The sequence below is a fragment of the Sus scrofa genome, chromosome 10, assembly GCF_054392235.1.
Source record: "Sus scrofa isolate SSC_HxYL_T2T_F1_AM1 chromosome 10, Sscrofa_HxYL_maternal_Yorkshire_Landrace_v2.0, whole genome shotgun sequence".
NCBI lineage: Eukaryota > Metazoa > Chordata > Mammalia > Artiodactyla > Suidae > Sus > Sus scrofa.
Genome location: NC_139392.1, coordinates 75618146 through 75639881, shown reverse-complemented (window position 1 = coordinate 75639881; position 21736 = coordinate 75618146). Strand labels below are relative to the sequence as shown.

At 41.1% G+C, this 21736-nt stretch overlaps 1 protein-coding gene and 1 long non-coding RNA gene across 16 annotated transcripts in view; one reads left to right on the top strand and one right to left on the bottom strand.

Annotated features, from left to right (window-relative positions):
- Positions 1-17869, bottom strand: part of ABI1 (abl interactor 1) — a 128815-nt gene extending 110946 nt beyond the window's left edge. For 8 of the 15 annotated variants that reach the window (NM_001444355.1, NM_001444356.1, NM_001444359.1 and 5 more), the window contains 1 exon segment: positions 17630-17869. In NM_001444355.1, the coding sequence (NP_001431284.1) occupies positions 17630-17746 (117 nt within the window). In that variant the 5' untranslated portion in view covers positions 17747-17869. 15 annotated transcript variants of the gene reach the window in all.
- On the top strand, positions 3614-7501 carry LOC146399527 (uncharacterized). Its single transcript, XR_014818060.1, has 2 exons — positions 3614-4412; positions 4737-7501. It is a non-coding gene; the product is annotated as an uncharacterized LOC146399527 (long non-coding RNA).
- Positions 17870-21736: the final 3867 nt, after the last annotated feature.

The window sequence follows — 21736 nt, the reverse complement described above, 5'->3', positions numbered from 1 at the left end:
TATCGGAGTTCCTGTCGTGGCACAGTGGTTGACGAATCTGACTAGAAACCATGAGGTCGTGGGTTCGATCCCCGGCCTTGCTCAGTGGGTTTAGGATCCGGCATTGCCGTAAGCTGTGGTGTAGGTTGCAGACGTGGCTCAGATCCCACGTTGCTGTGGCTGTGGTGTAGGCCAGTGGCTACAGCTCTGATTAGACCCCTAGCCTGGGAACCTCCATACAGCACGGGAAGCGGCCCTAGAAAAGGCAAAAAGACCAAAAAAAAAAAAAAAAAAAAAAGAATGAGACTATCACCAGTTTGTATCCCCAATATTCAAAGTAAAGTCTGAATATTATTAATTGAATATTAATTTATTTTGTTGTTGTTGCTGTTGTTGCTATTTCTTGGGCCGCTCCCGCGGCATATGGAGGTTCCCAGGCTAGGGGTTGAATCGGAGCTGTAGCCACCAGCCTACGCCAGAGCCACAGCAACGCGGGATCCGAGCCGTGTCTGCAACCTACACCACAGCTCACGGCAACGCCAGATCGTTAACCCACTGAGCAAGGGCAGGGACCGAACCCGCAACCTCATGGTTCCTAGTCGGATTCGTTAACCACTGCGCCACGACTGGAACTCCCTGAATATTAATTTTAATGAAACATGGAGCTGAAAAATAAAAAAGGTTTCTCAATTTTTTGGAAGAGAAATGGTTTGAAAGAGAAACAGATTAATCCAAGCTTTCTTCATGAAAAGCATAAAAATATATAACAGAAGAGGGAAAATGCCAGAGAAACAGCTAAAACAAAAAACATATCCTCCACTTTCTTTTCTTTTTCTCCCACTTTAGTTGGGTGTTTTTTTTTAAGATATAACTATATATTAGTTTAGAAAAGGAAGATACATATCATAGATATATTATCAACAACAGATTTCTTCAAATCTAATTTGGAACGTACTCAAATTAGAAAGAAATTAAATGATTACTATGATTACTACAAACATTTTTAAATTAGTGTTCCATATTGCTTCATAAAAATCTTATTATCTGAACAACTTCCTATTAATCAAATAAATTTATCCAAACAAATTACTAAACTTTTGGCATGGCTGAAATTTGGAGAAACAGATATATGAAACTCAAACTATTTCAAAATTAGTGCTGAATGGTGAAATATAATGAGCAACAGTAAGACCTAGAATATAAGAAACTATCCAAAATAATTAGCATAGTATATGCTGTACTAAGAGAATTCCTACACAAAGAAATATTCAAATTTTTTATGAGGTATCATGTAAATTTTTAGTGAGAGATGCCCACTACACATAATGCTACACAGTGATATTTAAAATTCTGACTCCCATCATTACCACAAGACGAAGGCATTAAGTCTACTACACCAATCATCTGTACCAAAGCTTCTCAAAGTGTGGTCTGCGGACTACTAAAGATCCCTAACACCATTTCAACAGGTTTTCACAAGGTCAAAACTATTTTCTTAATAATACTAATGCTGTTTTCCTTCTCTTTTGGGTCTTTTTCACCCTTAGATGCCTTTTAACATTCTGTGTGACAAAATGAAAAATATATATAAACTCTGCACTCTAAATATAATAAGAAAAAGCACTTAATTTATTTGCAAGCTAAATAAGCCATTTTTCCATGGAACTTCAAAAATCACTTGTTACTTCAAAAAACAAATGACAAACTATGGTTAATCAGGTTGGATATTTGGCAGACATCTTTCTAAAAATGACAGAAGCGAACATATTACTTCAAGGAAATGTTTTGTTGCCAATAGTAGAAGTCAAGCTTTCAAGTAAAAATTAGAATTTTGGAAAGCTTTCATCCATCAGCGTTGCGCATGGAAGCTTTTCAATATTTAAAGATTCATCTAATAAGATCTGTAGTGATGTTAATGAATGCGATTCTTTTTTTTTTTTTTTTTTGCTTTTTAGGGCCGTACCCACAGCATATGGAGGTTCCCAGGCTAGGGGTCTAATCAGAGCTATAGCTGCCAGCCTATACCACAGCCACAGCAACACCAGATCTGAGCTGCGTCTGCAACCTACACCACAGCTCACAGCAACACCGGATCCTTAACCCACTGAGCAAGGCCAGGGATCAAACCTGCAACCTCATGGTTCCTAGTCGGATTCATTTCCACTGTGCCAAGATGGGAACTCCGAATGAAATTTTTTTATATCACACAATGAAATGTGTCAACATTCAGAAAATCTGTGTAATTAGTGAACAAATACTTTCCAAATGACCCATACAATGATTTTTAATATATTGGAGGTATAAAATGTTCACTGATAGGGTTTGAGAGTCCATATTTCAACCAACCTTTAAGAATTAATATGTGCCGAGTTTTGATAGAGTATCAAAGAAAATTATCTGTAATTCTACATATAGGTTATTACAAATATTCCTCCCTTTCCAACTATTTAACTGAAGCCAGATTTTCTCATACAGTTCAACCAAAATAAAATATCACAACAGGTTGAATGTAGAAGTAGATATGAGAATTTAGCTGTCTTCCAGCCAATCACTAAAGAGATGTGTAGTAATATAAAACAATGCCACTCTTTTCATTAACTTTTTTGGTTTTGGGTTGGGAATGTAAAGTGCTACATCCACTATGGAAAAGAGTATGGAGATTCTCCAGAAAACTAAATATAGAACTACCATATGATCCAGCAATCCCACTCCTGGGTATCTATCTAAACAAAACTACAGTTCAAAAAGATACAGGCACCCCTATGTTCATAGGAGCACTACTCACAATAGCCAAGACATGGAAACAACCTAAATGTCCTTCAAGAGAAAAACGGATTAAGAAGATGTGGTATAGGAGTTTCCATTGAGGCGCAGAGGAAACAAATCTAACTAGGAACCATGAGGTTGCAGCCATGACCCCTAGCCTGGGAACCTCCATATGCCGTGGAAGCGGCCCCAGAAAAGGCAAAAAGACCAAAAAAAAAAAAAAGAAAGAAAGAAAGAGGAAGACAAGGGGTTCCCGTCATGGCTCAGTGGTTAACGAATCTGACTAGGAACCATGAGGTTTCGGGTTTGATCCCTGACCTCGATCAGTGGGTTAAGGATCCGGCACTGCCGTGAGCTGTGGTGTAGGTCGCAGACACAGCTCGGATCCCACGTTGCTGTGGCTCTGGTGCAGGCCTGCAGCTACAGCTCTGATTAGACCCCCAGCCTGGGAACCTCCATATGCCATGGGTGTGGCCCTAGAAAAGACAAAAAAAAAAAAAAGACAAATACCATATGTTATCACTTATATGTGGAATCTAAAATATAGCACAAATGAACCTATCTACAGAACAGAAACCAGACTCAGACATGGAGAACAGCTTTGTGGTTGCCAAGAGGGAGGAGGAAGGAGGAAGGACTGGGAGTTTGGTGTTAGGTAGATGAAAACTATTACATTCAGAATGGATAAACAATGAGGTCCTGCTGTACAGCACAGAGAACTATATCCAGTCTCCTGGGAAAAACATGATGGAAGATAATATGAGAAAAAGAATGTATATATATGTACGACTGGGTCACCTTTCTGTACAAAAATTAACAATACATGTAAATCAACTATAATTTTAAAAAATGCAAAACATTTTTAAAGTTTTTATTTTATTTATTTATTTATTTATTTAGCTTTTTTAGGGCTGCACCCATGGTATATGGAAGTTCCCAGGCTAGAGAGGTCAAATCGGAGCTGTAGCTGCTGGCCTACACCACAGCCTCAGCAACATCATATCAAAGCTGTGGCTGTTATCTGCACCACAGCTTACAGCAACATCAGATCCTTAACCCACTGAGCAAGGTCAGGGATGGAACCCACATCCTCATGTTTACTAGGTGGATTTGTTACCACTGAGCCACGATGGGAACTCATTAAAACTTCTTTGTTTTAGAAAATTATGGATATTTTTCCCAAAAAATTATTTATGTTAAAAACCCATTACATTTTTAATGAGTTAATAAATGTTTTAAAGACTCCATTTTAATTTTTGATTCAGTAAATGCTGATAGATAGAGCCCCCCTAAAAAGAAGTTCCCAGAGTTCCCACTGTGGCGCAAAGGAATCAGCGGCTTCTTGGAAGCACTGGGACACAGGTTCAATCCCTGGCCCAGCACAGTGGGTTAAGAAGCCAGTGTTGCCACAGCTGTGGCTTAGGTCACATCTGTACCTCATATATGATTCCTGGCCTGGGAACTCCATATGCTGCAGGGTAACCAATAAAAAGTTCTCTGGAATCCTCAATACTCTTTTAAGAGTATAAAGGAGTCATGAAATCGTAAGTTTTAGTACTGTTGATCTATACTGTAAAAGGGTAAAAACCAAAAAGTTCTAATTTAACACAATCTCACCTATATTTTCTCTCTTAAGACAAAGTTTGATTTTAATAAAAAGTTTAGGAGTTCCCATCGTGGCGCAGTGGTTAACGAATCCGACTAGGAACCATGAGGTTGCGGGTTCGGTCCCTGCCCTTGCTCAGTGGGTTAACGATCCGGCGTTGCCGTGAGCTGTGGTGTAGGTTGCAGACGCGGCTCGGATCCCGTGTTGCTGTGGCTCTGGCGTAGGCCGGTGGCTACAGCTCCGATTCAACCCCTAGCCTGGGAACCTCCATATGCCGCGGGAGCGGCCCAAGAAATAGCAACAACAACGACAACAACAACATAAAGACAAAAGACAAAAAAAAAATAAAATAAAATAAAAAATAAAAAAAAAATAAAAAGTTTAGACATGTTTAAGAGGAATCATCATTCACAACAATATCCTGAACAACCTATTTAATTCAGTGTCTTGATACCATAATTATGACAAAGTACATATTTATACATAACATTTGCTAACAACAAAATAGAAGGAATAAAGGTAAGTGAATCGGAGTTCTTTTTAGAGAAAACTGAAGAAATAACTCAGAAACAAACTAATGAAAAACATGAGAATTACAGGGCTAAAAGTCAGAAACAAATCCTACTAAAAACCATCAGAACTGAAACTTTGTACATAATCTAGTTCAAACTTGTCCTTTTATAGAAGAGTTAAAGGCTGGTTAAAATACAACTAATTTGTGACAGAATGAGTACCAGAACTAAGCTTCTAGGAGTTCCCAATGTGGCACAGCAGGTTAAGGATCTGGCATTGTCTCTGCAGTGGCTCAGGTTGCCACCAAGGCTCAGGTTCAATCCCTGGCCCAGTGCAGTGGGTTAAGGATCCAGCATTGCCACAGCTGTGGTGTAGGTCACAGCTGCAGCTCAGATTCCATCCCTGGCTCAGGAACTTTCATGTGCCGCAGGTACAGCCAAAAGAAAAAGAACTAAGCTCCCAGGCTCCATGTACAGTTCATGTCAAGTCTTGAGAGTTTATGTGCCAGGCATTGAGTAAGCACTGGAGATACATGAAAAAACAAGAGACAAACATGGTCCTGCTCTCCTGGAGACCAGCATCAAGTGTCAAATAGATGTAATAAGTGCCACAGAGGATTCTATGGGAGCATTTAACAAGGGATAAATTGACAGGGAAGAAGTCTCTAAGGAAGTAACTTTATTACTGTCATCTGCCAACATCTTCATCACTCCCCTACTTTACTAAGGACTCTACATCGAGCTCACTAATTCATCACTATTCCCATCATTATTATTAGTAATGTCAACATTCACTCAGACCCTTGCCTGTCAGTCACTTGACCTCCTGAACTAAACAATATTTTCTTCCTTTTTTTCCATCATCACCATCAAAACCTTCCATGGTCATCACCAGTAACAACATCATTTCCAAAGCTTTAGACTTTAAAAATCCCATTTTTTTTTTCTTTTTGCCATTTAGGGCCGCACCTGCAACATGTAATCCCTGGCCCAGGAACTCCATATGCCGCAGGGCGGCCAAAAAACAAAAACAAAAACAAAAACAAAAAACGTAAAGTAAAATATCTCACTAACAAACTATGTTGATTACTTATGAAACAACTACACTTTGGATGGTCTGTGTTAAATAATGAATGTTATTAAAATTAAATTCAACTTATTTCTTTGTACTTTTTTAATGTAGCTTTTAGAAAAATTTTAAATTAGATATGTGGCTCACATTATATTTCTATGAAACAGTTCTAATCTATTCTGTGATGACTCCTAAATGTTGATCTCTAACTCTGACCCTTCCCTAAACTCCAGAACTGACTGTCTGGCCTATTTCATTGTCTAACCTAACATGGACTTAACACACAACCACAACAGTCCTCTTGATATCCTCCCACCCATGTGCTACCAGACACTGGCATAGGAAAACAATTTAAACTAGAGTCATCTTTAGATTCCTCTTAATCCCGCATACCACATCCAACCCACCAGTAGGTCCTGTTCGGCTCTGCCTTAAAAATATCCAACCTCTCCCCTCAATTCCTCACTCCACCACTTAAAGGACAAGCACTTTTCATTTCCTGCCTGGATTGCTACAATACTCTCCCTGCTGGCAATTCTGCTCTTGCCTTCCCTTCAAAATGCTTTCCACTCGGTGACCTGAATGATTCTCTTTAAAAAGTAAATCAAGTACTCTAATGATAACCCCATCACACTTAGAATTAAAAATCTACCACTTTTCAAGGCCAACAAGGCCATACATAATCTGGCCCCTGACAATCTCTCTGACCTCTCTCCAACCAATCGCCTTTTCACCAACTACCCTATAACTACATGACTCTTAGAAAGACCTCTCCCACCTCAGAGCCTCTGCATTTGTCTTTTCCTTAGATCTTCACAGGGAAAATGCCTTATCTACCCTCTCGGTCTCGGTTCAAATGTCACCTCCACAGAGAATCACTTCCTAACTTCCCTAGCTAAAGAAGTCCCCCTTCCCAATCCCAATTTTTTGTATCCCACTACCCTATTTAATTTTCTAAACAGCACTTCTCCCTACGTGAAATAGTCTTTTTTTTTGGGGGGGGGTATTATTTGTCCCCTCTTCTCTATAATGAAAATTTCCTAAGGGCAGGAACTTTGTCTCACTTACTACTACATCTGTGGTACCTAGAATAGTACCTGACACCTAGTAGGTACTCAAAGGATTATGATCAAATAAACAGTGAATGAATGAATATAGTCATTTTTCATTTGAACTACAAGATCTGACCAATGAGTAATATTCAGACCAAGATGAACAAGTTTTGTGGCTAGAGAACATCTGCAAAGGCAGAAAAGAATGAAATTTCAGGAGTTCCCGTCGTGGCGCAGTGGTTAACGAATCCGACTAGGAACCATGAGGTTGCGGGTTCGGTCCCTGCCCTTGCTCAGTGGGTTAACGATCTGGCGTTGCCGTGAGCTGTGGTGTAGGTTGCAGACGCGGCTCGGATCCCGCGTTGCTGTGGCTCCGGCGTAGGCCGGTGGCTACAGCTCCGATTCAACCCCTAGCCTGGGAACCTCCATATGCCACGGGAGCGGCCCAAGAAATAGCAACAACAACAACAACAACAAAAAGACAAAAAAAAAAAAAAAAAAAAAAAAAAAGAAATTTCAAAAACTGAAATGCCAATACGACTGGTAAGGTGAGAGCAAAGGGATGAATGCAGCAAGACTAGAAAGACAGGAGCTGCACTATATATGAACTAATAGGCCTCACTGTGAGATTGCATATTTATGAGGAATCACTGAAGAACTTTGAAGTAGGGGAGGGACGTGATCAGATTTCTACTTTGCAAGTGCCACTCAAGCTACAGTGTGGATAATGAGGATGTGATCAGAGGGAAAGAGGTAGTGATATACAGAAGACAGAGCAGTTTTCTAAGCTTTATACAAGGTATAAAGTGGAAATGGAATGGACAAATTTAGAGACACTGAAGAAGAGTCAACAGGACCTGTTATAGACGAATTAGTAGTAGTGGCTGGGGAGGAAGGTGCCAGGGAAAAACAATGAAGGAGCCAAAAACGATGCCCAGATTTCAAGTGAATAAGTGAGTGGAAAGTAAGGAGAAGACATTGCAGAAAGGTGATTAGTTCGGTTTGTAGCATCTTAACTCTGAGGTACCTGTGATTTAAATAAGCAGATATATGGATCTTAACTTCAGTGGAAAAAATCATTCAGATAGTAATAACTGAAACAGCCTGAGGTGATATGTGTAGAAAGGAGCTCTTACAAAGGCACTATAATAGTTAAAAGTAAAGGAGACCAAGGGGCCAGAGAGTAATAGGAAAAGTAGGAAAGAATGTCATGACAGAAGCCAAAGAATTAGTTTTCAAACAAAAGAGGGAATGGTCAATTGTGTGAAGTGATGCTGCGAAAACAAGCAAGGTGAGAACTAAACAGTGATCAAGAGGTTTGAAATGTTTCGATTCTGACTGGACAAAGTCAGTGAAGAGAGAAGGAATAAAGATATAAGAAGTGTAAGGTTTCTGAAAAGGCAAGAGAGGATGGGATCCAGAGCAAAGATAAGAACTGACCTGAGGGAGTTTCCATCATGGTGCAGTGGTTAACAAACCTGACTAGGAACCATGAGGTTGCGGGTTCGTTCCCTGCCCTTTCTCAGTGGGTTAACGATCCGGCGTTGCCGTGAGCTGTGGTGTAGGTTGCAGACGTGGCTCGGATCCCGCGTTGCTGTGGCTCTGGCATAGGCCGGTGGCTACAGCTCCAATTAGACCCCTAGCCTGGGAAACTCCACATGCCGTGGGAGCAGCCCTAGAAAAAAAAGCAAAAAGACAAAAAAAAAAAAGAATCCGGCATTGCCAGTGAGCTGTGGTGTAGATCACAGACGTGGCTTGGATCCCAAGTTGCTGTGGCTCTGGTGTGGTGGCTACAGCTCTGATTAGACTGCTAGCCTGGGAACCTCCATAAGCCGCGGGTGCGGCTGTAGAAAAAACAGAAAAGTAGAATACAATGGATGAGGATGCCAGGGGGCTTGGTAATGCAGTGGTAAGAAAGTGTATTTCTTATATAATGAGGTCTGTTTTCTCCATGAAATAAAACGTGAGAAAGCAAAGAGATTTTAAGGAAAAGAGGAGTTCCCGTCGTGGATCAGTGGTTAACAAACCCAACTAGTATCCAATCAGGTCAAGGGTTCGATCCCTGGCCTCACTCAATGGGTTAAGGACCGGCATTGCCATGAGCTGTGGCGTAGGTCACAAACGTGGCTTGGATCCCACTTTGCTGTGGCTGTGGTGTAGGTCGACAGCTGCAACTCCAATTTAGACCACTAGCCTGGGAACTTCCATAGGATGAGGGTGCGGCCTTAAAAATGACCCAAAAAAAAAAAAAAAGGCAGTGGAGGAGAAAATGTTAATGGTTTATGGTATAAACTGATATGGATAACACAGCAGCATCACTCAGCTATACTGAAGGCTCACTTTTGAGTGGTAACCATGACTTTTTTCTTTTTAAGGCTGCACCTGCAGCATACGGAAGTTTCCAAGCTGGGGGTCGAATCAGAGCTGCAGCTGCTACTCTACGGCACAGCAATGCCAGATCCAAGACATGTCTTCAACCTACACCACAGCTCACCAGAACGCCAGGTCCTTAACCCACAAAGCAGGGCCAGGGATCAAACCCGAGTCCTCATGGACACTAGTTGGATTAGTTACTGCTGACCCACAGTGAAAACTCCCCAACCATGATTTTTGAATGCCACTGATCAACCCTTTCCACTACACGGCCTTATTTGTTTTTTTGTTTTTTGGATTTTTTTGGCCATACAGGCGGAAGTTCCTGGGCTAGGGATTGAACCAGCGCTATAGCAACAACCCAAGCCAGAGCAGTGATAATGCCAGATTCCCAACTTGCTAAGCCACCAAACAACTACCTACATTGCCTTTTTAAATTAAGTGTTTGTCACTATACGTCTTAGGTTGCCAATATTTGAACTAATGAGTACCTTTTTTCCATATAATGTGTTACACACATTTTTGGTGTTTAAGTAGAGAGCATTAATTCCCCATGGACCAAATAAAAAGGGTTCATACAAAGGACCTCACTTGTTTTTCAAGAAAACAGAAAATAAAATTTACCAAACCCAATTTTATCACAGTATATGGAAATTACTGAGTTAAATATAAAGTTGGGAAACAATTAACTTAAAGGTAAATTAAAGGTTTTCAATAATATAACATAGTATTTTTGTTCACTTTAACTTTCAAGAAGATAAATAATAAAATTTTACTCCAATCAAAAGTAATTGAGAATATCCAACTGCATATCTTGTGTACTATACTTCATTTAAGCCCTGAATACGAATGTAATTCACAGGTTGTGATGATTATATAACTATGAATATAATAAAAATTTTTAAAAGAATATAATTCATATCTGATTTAATAATTAGATAACCTCATAGAAGTGTTGGAATGTTTTTTGGCGATGCCCACGGCATGCAAGGTCCTAGGCCAGGGATGAAACCTAAGCTAAAGCAGTAACAATGCCAAATCCTAAACCAGGCCACCAGGGAACTCCAGAATTTTTTTTAATTTTAAAATATACTGTGTTGGAGTTCCCGTCGTGGCGCAGTGGTTAACGAATCCGACTAGGAACCATGAGGTTGCGGGTTCGATCCCTGCCCTTGCTCAGTGGGTTAAGGATCCAGCACTGCCGTGGGCTGTGGTATAGGTTGCAGACGCAGCTCAGATCCTGAGTTGCTGTGGCTCTGGCGAAGGCCGGTGGCTACAGCTCCGATTGGACCCCTAGCCTGGGGACCTCCATATGCCACGAGTGCGGCCCTATAAAGCAAAAAATAAAATAAAATAAAATATACTAACTGTGGAGTTCCTGTAGTGGTTCAGAGGAAACAAATCTGCCAAGTGTCCATAAGGATGCAGGTTCAATCCCTGGTCTAGCTCAGGGGGTTAAGGATCCAGCATTGCTATGGCCGTGGTGTAGGCCGGCAGCAGTAGCTGTGATTCAACCCCTAGCCTGGGAACTTCCATATGCCACAGGTGCAGCCCTAAAAAGATAAATATATATAGGTATACTGTAATACTTTCCTGTCTCAGCACCAACAAGTTTACCAATTGTTACAGTATAAAGTTCAGATATATTCTTTAAATGTGAATAATATTACAAGAGATTTGTACTGTCTAAGCTATGTATATTGCTAAAAAAGTTTAAAATTTGTGCAATTACCATTTTTGATATTACTTTGGTAATTAGGGAGGAAATTAAGCTTAAAGTAGAAAATTAGGCTCTAAGCCTTAATTTCTGTCAATTCACACTGAAATTCTGAGTATATGTTCATGCCTGGAATTCCCTCTTAACACTGCAATACAATGGTAAAAATTCAAAATTATTCTACATGCAAATTTAGGTAATTATATATTTCACAACAAAATACCATTATGAACCACTTCCAGATGAATGTATGCAAAATAACTGAAAACAGGCCCTCAAATATTATACATGAAAATTCATAGCAGTACTATTAACATAGCCAAAAGGTAAAAACAAACCAAATGTTCATCAATAGATGAATGAATAAACAAAGTGGTATAACACACACACAGGAGAATATTACTCAGCCATAAAAAGAAACGAGATACTAATACATGCTACAAAATGAATGAATTTTGAAGACATTATGTCTCTTGTGAAAGAGACACAAAAGGCCACATGTTGTATTAGGTCCATTCAAATGAAATATCTTGAATAGATAAATTCATAAGACAGAAAGCAAACTGGTGGATGCCAGGTGCTAGGGGGTTGGGATGGAGACAAACTGCTGAACAAGTGTGGGCTTCTTTGAGGAATGATGAAAATACTTTAGACTACATGGAGGTGGTGGTTGCACAATACTGTGAATGTGCTAAATACTACTGAAATGTACATTCTAACATGGTTGGTTTCATATTATGTGAATTATAGCTCAATTTTAAAATTCCATTATGAAACAAATATAAGCTCTATTCTAATTAACCTACTGCAAAATCACTAAAAAAAATTAGCTGTAAATTTAAACTATATTAACTATTTTAAAGCTCTCTATTCCTTTTTGTCATAAATAAATTACAGTAATAGTCATTAACTTTTTCCCTCATATATAGAAGTTGTGCAATGGGTTTGAAAAAAAAACCTTTTCTCTTTTGAGATATATACTAAAATATTTATGGACGAAATGATGGGTCAAAAATGGACTTTACAATAATGGTAGAGGGACAGGAGAGGAATATATATGAAAGGAGACTGGCTATTGATTATTGTTTTGTTTTCCTTTGTTTTGGGGTGTTGGGGTTTTTTTTTGTTTTTTTTTTTTTTTTTTTGGTCTTTTTTAGGGCAGCAAAAGGAGGTTTCCAGGCTAAGGGTGGAATCAGAGCTGTAGCTGCTGTCCTACACCATAGCCACGGCAACAATGGATCCTTAACCCACTGAGCTAGGCCAGGGATCAAACTCACATCCTCATGGATATTAGTCAGGTTCATCACAGTTCCTAGTCAGATTCGTTTCTGCTGCGCCACAAACTTTTCTTTTTTTTTTTTATTATTGTTAAAGCTGGGTGATCCCTACCTGGCAACTTCCACATGTTCCACGTGTCACGAGAGTACAGCCAAAAAAAAAAGTTATGATGTGGTATAAAGCCCAATCTAACAACTAACTGAGGATCTTTCATAAAATTATCTAAAACCCAATTTTACTGTGTTTTGCTTATTGAGATATAATTGACACATTACACTACATTGGTTTTAGGTGACAATATGATTCAGTATTCATAGATACTGCAAAATGATCATCACAAGAAGTCGACATCCAATACCACACATATTTACAAATTTTTTTTCTTTTTCTTTATTGTGGTGAGAACTTTTAAGATCTACTCTTTTTTTTTTTGGTCTTTTCTAGGGCCTCACCTGAGGCATATGGAGGTTCCCAGGCTAGGGGTCTAATAGGAGCTGTAGCCACCGGCCTTCACAAGCCACAGCAACTCGGGATCCGAGCCTTGGCTGCGACCTACACCACAGCTCAAGGCAACGCCAGGTCCTTAACCCACTGAGTGAGGCCAGGAATCAAACCCAGTCCTTATGAATATTAGTCAGGTTCATTAACCACTGAGCCACGACAGTAATTCCAATGACACTTCTGAACTAGCCTGAATTCTAGGCTCATCTGCGTCTCGAGGCAGTGTGATACGGAAAGAGCATAGCTTATGGAGTCTTGTCAGGAGAAATCATGACTGCGAGGTCCTAAAAGTATGATAAAACAAAATTCATTTAACTTTTTCCAAGGCCCAATTTCCTCATCTGTAAGAGAATACTGCCTTTCACAGAGAGCTTTTATAAGGATTAAAGATAGTACAAATCAACCAGCACAAACTGTGACAGAGAGGTACTCAATAAATAAAAGCAATTACATTACTCTTCCCTTTTCCATTACCCTTTTCATATATTCTTTTTATCCTCTACATTGCAATAAGCACCCCATTCAGTATTCATTAAAAGGCACTTAGGATACAGAATCAGAAAATCTGGGTTTGATTCCAGGCACTACTTCATACAAGATATGGGACTTTAGGCCAGGTACTTAACATCTCTGAACCTCCAATTGCTCATCTGTTTAAAAGAAAAGAAAAAGGCATGGAATTATCATAATAACTAAGTGACATGGTTTATAAACTGCAATAAATAAGTTGTACGGTACCAAAAATGCCAGCTTTTACCTACTCCAAAGTTCCCCTGCTTAAAAATTACCTGCCTTCCACAATCACCTGGGTATAATGAGCAAATGAGCATAAACTAATGTCACAGGTAGAAGTCAAGCTAAACTACATAGCTCACTGATGATAATGCCTTCATCCTCTCAGACTATAGGATATACTTGTTAACCCAGCAAAGCTCCTGCTACAGGAATTCCAGGCAGAAAAATTATATTAAAAAGTTAGGCTGTAAACACTTTTCTGTCCTTATCCAACCTAGAAATCTGTGTGTTTAGAAACCTTTCTTAAGCAGTTTCTACTCCTTTTCACTTAGATCTCCTTCCTATTTTCCTTTCCTATTACAAATGTGGTATGGTCCCTACAGTAAAGCAAAGAGAACTGACCAAATGTGTGAGTTCTAACTGAAGAGTGTCCTTGATATAATTCACACAAAAAAATTCAAACTAAAGACAGAAAAAGCCAAAGGTTTTTCTTTATGTCATAAATATGGGGGGTTTTTTGGGGGGGTTGGGGGTTTTTTTGCCTTTTTAGGGCCACACCAGTGGCATATGGAGGTTCCCAGGCTGGGGGTCGAATGGGAGCTGTAGCTGCCGGCCTACACCAGACACAGCAATGCCAGATCCGGGCCACGTCTGCAAACTACACCACATCTCAGGGCAATGCCAGATCCTCAACCCACTGAGCAAGGCCAGGGACGAACCCACGTCCCCATGGATACTGGTCAGATTTGTTTCTGCTGAGCCATAACAGGAACTCCAACACTTTCTATTTTGAAAATTATTTTCCCAAAGAATTTCAAAAACCTTTTTAAAAAAACAAAAACCTTGGAGTTCCTGTCGTGGCACAGTGGTTAACAAATCCGACTAGGAACCATGGGGTTGTGGGTTCAGTCCCTGGCCTTGCTCAGTGGGTTAAGGATTGGGCGTTGCCATGAGCTGTGGTGTAGGTTGCAGATGCGGCTTGGATCCCACATTGCTGTGGCTCTGGCGTAGGCCGGTGGCTACAGCTCTGATTCGACCCCTAGCCTGGGAAACTCCATGTACCACAGGAGCAGCCCAAGAAAAGGCAAAAAGACAAAAAAAAAAAAAAAAACCCTTTTTAAGACAGTGGGCTCTCTTGAGAAGTTCTGCTATTAATACAATTTAATAATTAAAGTCAACAGGTCCAAAAGAGCTAATAAAGTGCTCAAGGACTAAACTGTACTACAGCCAAAAGAACCTTCCAGCTAAATACCATACCTGACTGAACTGTACTTCAAAACTACAGGAAAATAACAAAATGAAAAGTGATTTTATCTCAGGATAAAAACCACGCTGGCAAAAACTTAACTTGGGGTGTAAAAAAATTCTCAAAACACAAGTGACCATATACTCTTCCCAAGAGAAGGTATGTTTACACAGGGTGTTGGCTATTACCCTGTCACAGAAGGGATACAGAGAGATCTCAAAAGACATGTAAATGGATATTTCTAGTATTATGAGTTTCCTCTTAACAGTAGCGTAGCACATCATAAAGCCAGCTACCAACACATCAACTCTCACAAAGTCCTCATTACCTTCTGAGCCTGTCTGAGCCTCTTGGGAAGGCAACTGGTAGCCAGCTTCAAGCAACCCAAAGTTAGCTTTGGGAGTTCTCTTGTGCTGCAGTGGGTTAAGGATCCAGCCTTATCACTGCAGCAGTTTGGGTCACTGATGTGGCTAGGGTTTGATCCCTGGCGGGGCAACTACTACATATCAAAGGAGTGGAGGTGGGGGGAAGCAAAAAAAAAAAAAAAAAAAGCAGCAGCAGCCTCTAACATCAACATTGCTGTGTGTGAACTTCATCTCTTCCCACCCCCACAGCTTACATGGGACTATCTCACTAGCATCAAGTTTAGGACCACCAAAAAGAAACTGGGGGCCACTTACAGTGGATTTTGGCACCATGGTACTAATATGCTTTAAAGACTATGAGAAATAACATGATTTATTTAACTAGGGATATAATGAAGTTTAAAAGTACTTCAAAGTTACATGATGGTAGCAAGAGGGAAAAAAAGGGGTGGGGGTACCTCTAGCACACAACTACCTGAAAAAGAAATACTCAACAGACAGGTTAAAACACGTTTGCATTTGCCAACACATAGCAGTTACCACACCATGTATTTGTCAGATTTCCCAACATGCAAAACAAAAAGAAACCATCCCTTAATGAAGTACCTATCTGCTGATTTCTACAAAGAAATGACTTTCCCTTAATGGAGGCAATTTAACTTCCTGTGCTTTCTCTCTGACTTTCAAAATCTTTAAAACCTTCAGCAAACTGAGAATCACCTCAATTTTAGGGCTTTTCACAATGAAACTTGTATATTTTTGGTATCAATCAACTACAAAATAACTTTTCTGTTTGAAAAGTATATCCACATTTCTAGTAGATTTTAGAATTTTTTTTAAAAGCAGTTTGCAAAAACAGCGAAAACAGTAGATGTAGCAGGCATTCAACAAGTTTATCAGTGGAATTCCTAAAGTAAAATCTTGAAAAAATTTATGAGATAAATTCCTTGTAGTGCTACTGAAGATACAGTGTTACTAATATGGAAATTGAAAAATATTCAAAATATTCTGAAAACAGTATCTCCTTCTAAAAATAAAAAGGAAAGCATTTGCCAACACAGAAACCATTGGTTCTTAAAAATGACAATCACATGGGATGCATTTCTATAAATACCTTAGTTCGGAATTACAGTAACTCTAACCTTTCAAAACACGTTTTGGTCATGCCTTACCACTAACAAGCGAATTTTTGGTGCCATTATCCTGATTAAAAAGGACTCTGCTACTTTTACTTGCTTCTATTGAAAAATGTTAGTTTACCGCAATTAAAGATCTACAAAGCAAACCACCACAACATAATTCACTTTCAATCATTAAAATAAAAGCAAACAAGCAACCACCTATCATAGATAAAGGTCCAAGAATTTTCGAAAACATTCAACAATAACGTATTTGTCGTTATGGTTCTAAGACTAAATGTTCAGTAATCTACTGAGATTCATTCTACACAAGTACTTAGGATGGAAAGAGAGAAACCTCAGGAAAAAAAACAGCAACCGGCGATTACACCATTCTATTTTAAGTTACTTAGGAAGCTAGCAGTTCAAGAACTTTTGAGGAAGAGAGAGTATTTAAGCCATTTTTCCAAGTAGTTAAGAATAATTTGTTTCAAGCTAACGATCGCCCTAACAATCTCTAGAATATATTACGGTGGGGCGGAAGTGAAAATGATGAGAGGGAAAAAAACCCGACTTGAAAATGGACAGGCAGGCAGATTTACAAACCTTCAATTAAAGGAATTTGGAGATTAACTTCTACTCCCTCCCTCGCTCCCCACTCGCTTCCTCCTCTCCTCGGGGAGGTCTCTGTGATGTGACTCACGACCAATTTTTTAAAAAATAAATAAATAAAAGACACACCCTCTGGGCTAAACTGACATAATCGCCCCCACCCCACCCTCCCCCGACACACACACCCCGCTTTTCCTCTCTCTCCTGCCGCTCCGCCCCGCGCCTCGTCCCGGCCCTTTGCTCTCCCCTTGCTCGACCGGTCCGAGACCCCTGGGCCGGCAGAGAGGCGGCAGGGCTCTAGGGGGACTCCGGGGCGAAAGCCCGGCGGGTGGAGGGCTGCCGGGGGGAAGCGCGACTCCGGGGGCTGAGCCCGCGGGGAGGCGGGCGGCAGGGGGGCGCCGGGCTGCGACGGCCGCGAGCTCCGGGCTCCCTCGCCCATTTTCTCTCTCCGCTTCTATGGGTTTCAACCACCACAGCCACTTCCTGTATCGCAGCCCGACTCCCCAAACCCGGCCACTTGCTGTCGCCCCGGCTGAGGCTGGGGTTGAGGTTGGCGCTGGGGTTGGGGTTGGGGTTGGGGCTGCCGCTAAGGTTAGGGCAATTCCCCACCCCTCCCAGTGGGCTGGTCACCCAGGCGGCCGCCGGCGGGTCCTTGGCCCGGCCGGCCAGCGCCCGCCCGCGCGACCGCGCTCCTCACCTGTATGTAGTTGTTTTCACAGTAGTCCGCCACCCGGGTCAGGTTCTGGTAACTCTCTATCAGCGCCCTCTTGCCAGACGGGATCTCCTCCTCTAGTAACATCTGCAGCTCTGCCATTTTCCACCCCTCTGCATCGCTTCCTCTCGCGTTAAAGAGACAGAGGCAGCAAGGTCTGCGGAGACGCCGAGCACCTCACAGCCCGGATACAAACCGCCTGCCCGCCCTCCCGCCTGGTATTGTGGGACGGAACCTCCTCCTCTTCCTCCTCACTCTCTCCACCCGCCTCCACCCACTTCACGCAGCCGCCTCAACCTCTTTTCTCGCGAGCCTTCCTGTCTTTCCCGCCCCCTTCCCGCAACCATGGAAATTTTTTCCTTTGGCATGGCCTTCTGGGAATTGTAGTCTCTTGCAGACGTGGCTGCCCATCAGAAGCGCATGCGTTCAGGGAGCCTCCGAAAAAGAACGAGGAGGAGCATATTTAAAGAACTTGGAATGAGGGTGGTGGTTTAAGTTTCTAGTCTCTTGACGGGTCCGGCAGATGGCGCCGCAGAGTGATACTAGAGAATAAAACCCGGTCCCCGAGAAAGCTGTAATACTTGGTAGAACTTAACTAGGAAATGCCTGTGAATCAGAGATATCAATCTGATAAGGTTTAAAAAGGACTGGAATAAGGATATTCCAGATCTTTACTTCCTCTGTCTTTTTAGAGATAACTCCACTCAGGCTTTATTTTCTAAACTTCTGCCGCCCTCAGTTTACTTAAAATTTAACTTGCCCTTGTTATTGCCAGCTCTACACCAAGCAATGGACTGGGGGTGCAAGTTGAGTAAAGGATACTCGCTCAGTGGGTTAAGGATCTGGCATTGCAGTAAGCTGTGGTGTAGGCCCGAGGCAATAGCACTGATTTGACCCCTAGGCTGGGAACTTCCATATGCCACAGGTGCAGCCCTAAAAAGACCAAAAAATATATATATATATATATTAATATTGAGATTTCCCATTGTGCCTAGCAGATTAAAACCTGAAATAATGTCTGTGAGGATGAGGATTTTATCCCTGGCCTTGCTCAGTGGGTTAAGGATCTGGCATTGTTGCAAATTGCAGCATAGGTCACAAATGCAATTCATATCTGGTGTTGTTGTGTCAGTGGCATAGGCCAGCAGCTGCAGCTTCAATTCAACCCCTAGCCCAGGAACTTCCATATGCTGAGAGTGTGGCCCTAAAAAGAAAAGAAGAAATAAAAAGAAAGCCATGACACATACTTATGACAGAGGACCTGTATCTGGAATATATTAAAAAAAAAAAAAAAAACTCCTCCAAGTCAATAAAAAAAAGACAGACAGGAGTCCCTGCTGTGATGTGGTGGAAACAAGTCTGACTAGTATCCATGAGGATTCAAGTTTGATCTCTGGCCTTGCTCAGTGGGTCAGGGATCTGGTGTTGCCTTGAGCTGTGGTGTAGGTTGAAAGAGGGACTCAGATCCTAGGTTGCTGTGGCTGTTGCATAGGCCAGCTGCTGCACCTCTGACTTGACCCTTAGCTTAGGAACTTCCATATGCCTCAGGTGAGGCCCTAAAAAGAAAAAAAAAAAAAAAGACAGACAATTCAATTAGAAAATGGACAAGAGGGAGTTCCCGTTGTTGATGCAGTGGAAAAGAATACGACTAGGAATCATGAGGTTGCAGGTTCGATCCCTGGCCTAGCTCAGTAGGTTAAGAATCTAGTGTTGCTGTGAGCTGTGGTGTAGGTCACAGACACGGCTTGGATCTGGCATTGCTGTGGCTGTGGTGTAGGACAGTGAAAACAGTTCTGATTCGACCCCTAGCCTGGGAAGTTCCATGTGCCTTGGGTGCAGCCCTAAAAAAACCAAAGACCAAAAAAAAAAAAAAGAAAGTGGACAAAAGAGGAGTTTCCACTGTGGTGCAGAGGGTTAAGAATCCGACTGCATTGGCTCGGTTTGTTACCAAAGGCACAGGCTTAATTCCTGGCCCAGCACACTAGGTTAAAGGATCCAGGGTTGCTGCAGCTGTGACCTACACCACAGCTGCTGCTTGGATTCAATCCCAGGAAACTTTCAAATGCCACAGATGCAGCCATTAAAAAAAAAAAAAAAAAAAAGAACAAAAAAGGGAGTTTCCTTGTGGCTCAGCAGGTAAAGGATTGGCATTGTCGATCCAGCTTCCACATGCTGCAGATATAGTGAGAAAAAAAATTAAAATGGACAAAGGAAGACAACTCACTCCAAAAAATGCCCACCATGAAAATGTTTATAGTAGCGTTATTCATAATCACTAAAACCTGGGAACAACTCAAATGTCTTTCAGCCAGTTACTGGATAAACAAACTAGTACAACCAAACAACAGACTGCTATATAAATTATAAGGAAAAATATATATACACAAAATCATGGATGAATTTTAAATGCATGTTGCTAGGTGAAAGAAGCCAAACACTCTCTCTTCCCCCAACAAAAAACAACAACTGCACCTAGTATTGACATAACATACTGCATCAGCGCACACACACACAATCACTCACAACCTGTAAATATGAGTATACACATGTAAAAGGGCCAATCACATTGGAAAACTCTTTGACAGGACCTGTTAGAGCAAAATATACACCTCCTTAAGGTCTATCAATTCACTCCTAGGTATTGATTCTAGAAAAGTAAGTATATATGTCCACAAAAGGATATGAACAAAAATGCTTATAGCACCCTTATTCATTAACAGTCAAAAAATGGAAACAACCTAAAAGCCTACCAATAATGAAAGGAATAAATGGTGGTATATTCATATAATGGAAAACCACAGAGCAGTAAAAGTAACAAACTGCTGATAAATGCAACAACATGGATGAATACACTGATGGGTGCTCTTTCAGGGATGAAAGTTTCTTTTTTTTTTTTTTTACAGCCACACCTGCAGTATATGGAGGTTCCCAGGCTAGGGGTCGAATGGGAGCTGAGCTGTAGCTGCTGGCCTACACCACAGTCACAGCAATGCAGGCTCCAAGCAGCATTTGTGACCTACACCACGACTCGTGGCAACACCAGATCCTTAACCCAGAGGATCAAACTTGCATTCTCATAGATGCTAGTCAGATTTGTTAACCGATGAACCACAACAGGAACTCCAGGATGAAAGATGGTTTATGGAATGAAATTAACAAGACATAAAAGAGTAAATGTGATTTCATAATTACCCTCAGACATAAAATATGATTTCATGTCTATAAAGTTCAAAAACCAGCCAAGGTCATCAATGATGACAAAATTCAGAATCATAATTAACTGTTACGAGGGATGGATTGGAAAGGAACATGAGGAAAGCTTTTGGGGCAGGAGGAAATATTGTATATCTTAATCTGGTGGATAGTTACAGGGGTGCACATATAAATAAAAATTATCAAACAGTAATCTTAGAAGTCATGTGTGCTTGGAGTTCCATCACGGCTCAGTGGAATCAAATCTGACTGGCATCCATGAGGATGCAGGTTCCATTCCTGGCCTTGCTCAGTGGGTTAAGGATCTGGTGTTGCCCTGAGCTGTGGTGTAGGTCACAGACGTGGCTTGGATCTGACATTGCTGTGGCTGTGGTATAGGCTGGCGGCTACAGCTCCCATTAGACTCCTAGCTCAAGAACCTCCATATGCCTCAGGTGCAGCCCTAAAAAGCAAAATTAATTAATTAATTAATTAAAATTTTAAAACATCATCAAACTGTACTCTTAGAAGTAGTGTGCTTGGAGTTTCTGTCGTGGCTCAGCATAAACCAGTCTGACTATCATTCATGGGGACTCAGGTTCAATCCATTGCCTTGCTTAGTGGGTTAAGGATCCCAAATTGCCATAAGCTGTGGTGTAGTTTGCAGACGTGGCTTCGATCTCCTGTTGCTCCTGTGTTGCAGGGCAGCAGCTACAGCTCCAATTCGACCCCTAGCCTGGGAACCTCCATATGCCACAGGTGCTGCCCTAAAAAGACAAAAAAAAAAAAAAAAAAAAAAGTAGGGTGCTTTAAATAATTTATTCTATGTACATTATATCCCAATTGATAAATGACTACAGAAATTTTTTTACAAAATCATACCTACAAAAGAACAAAATG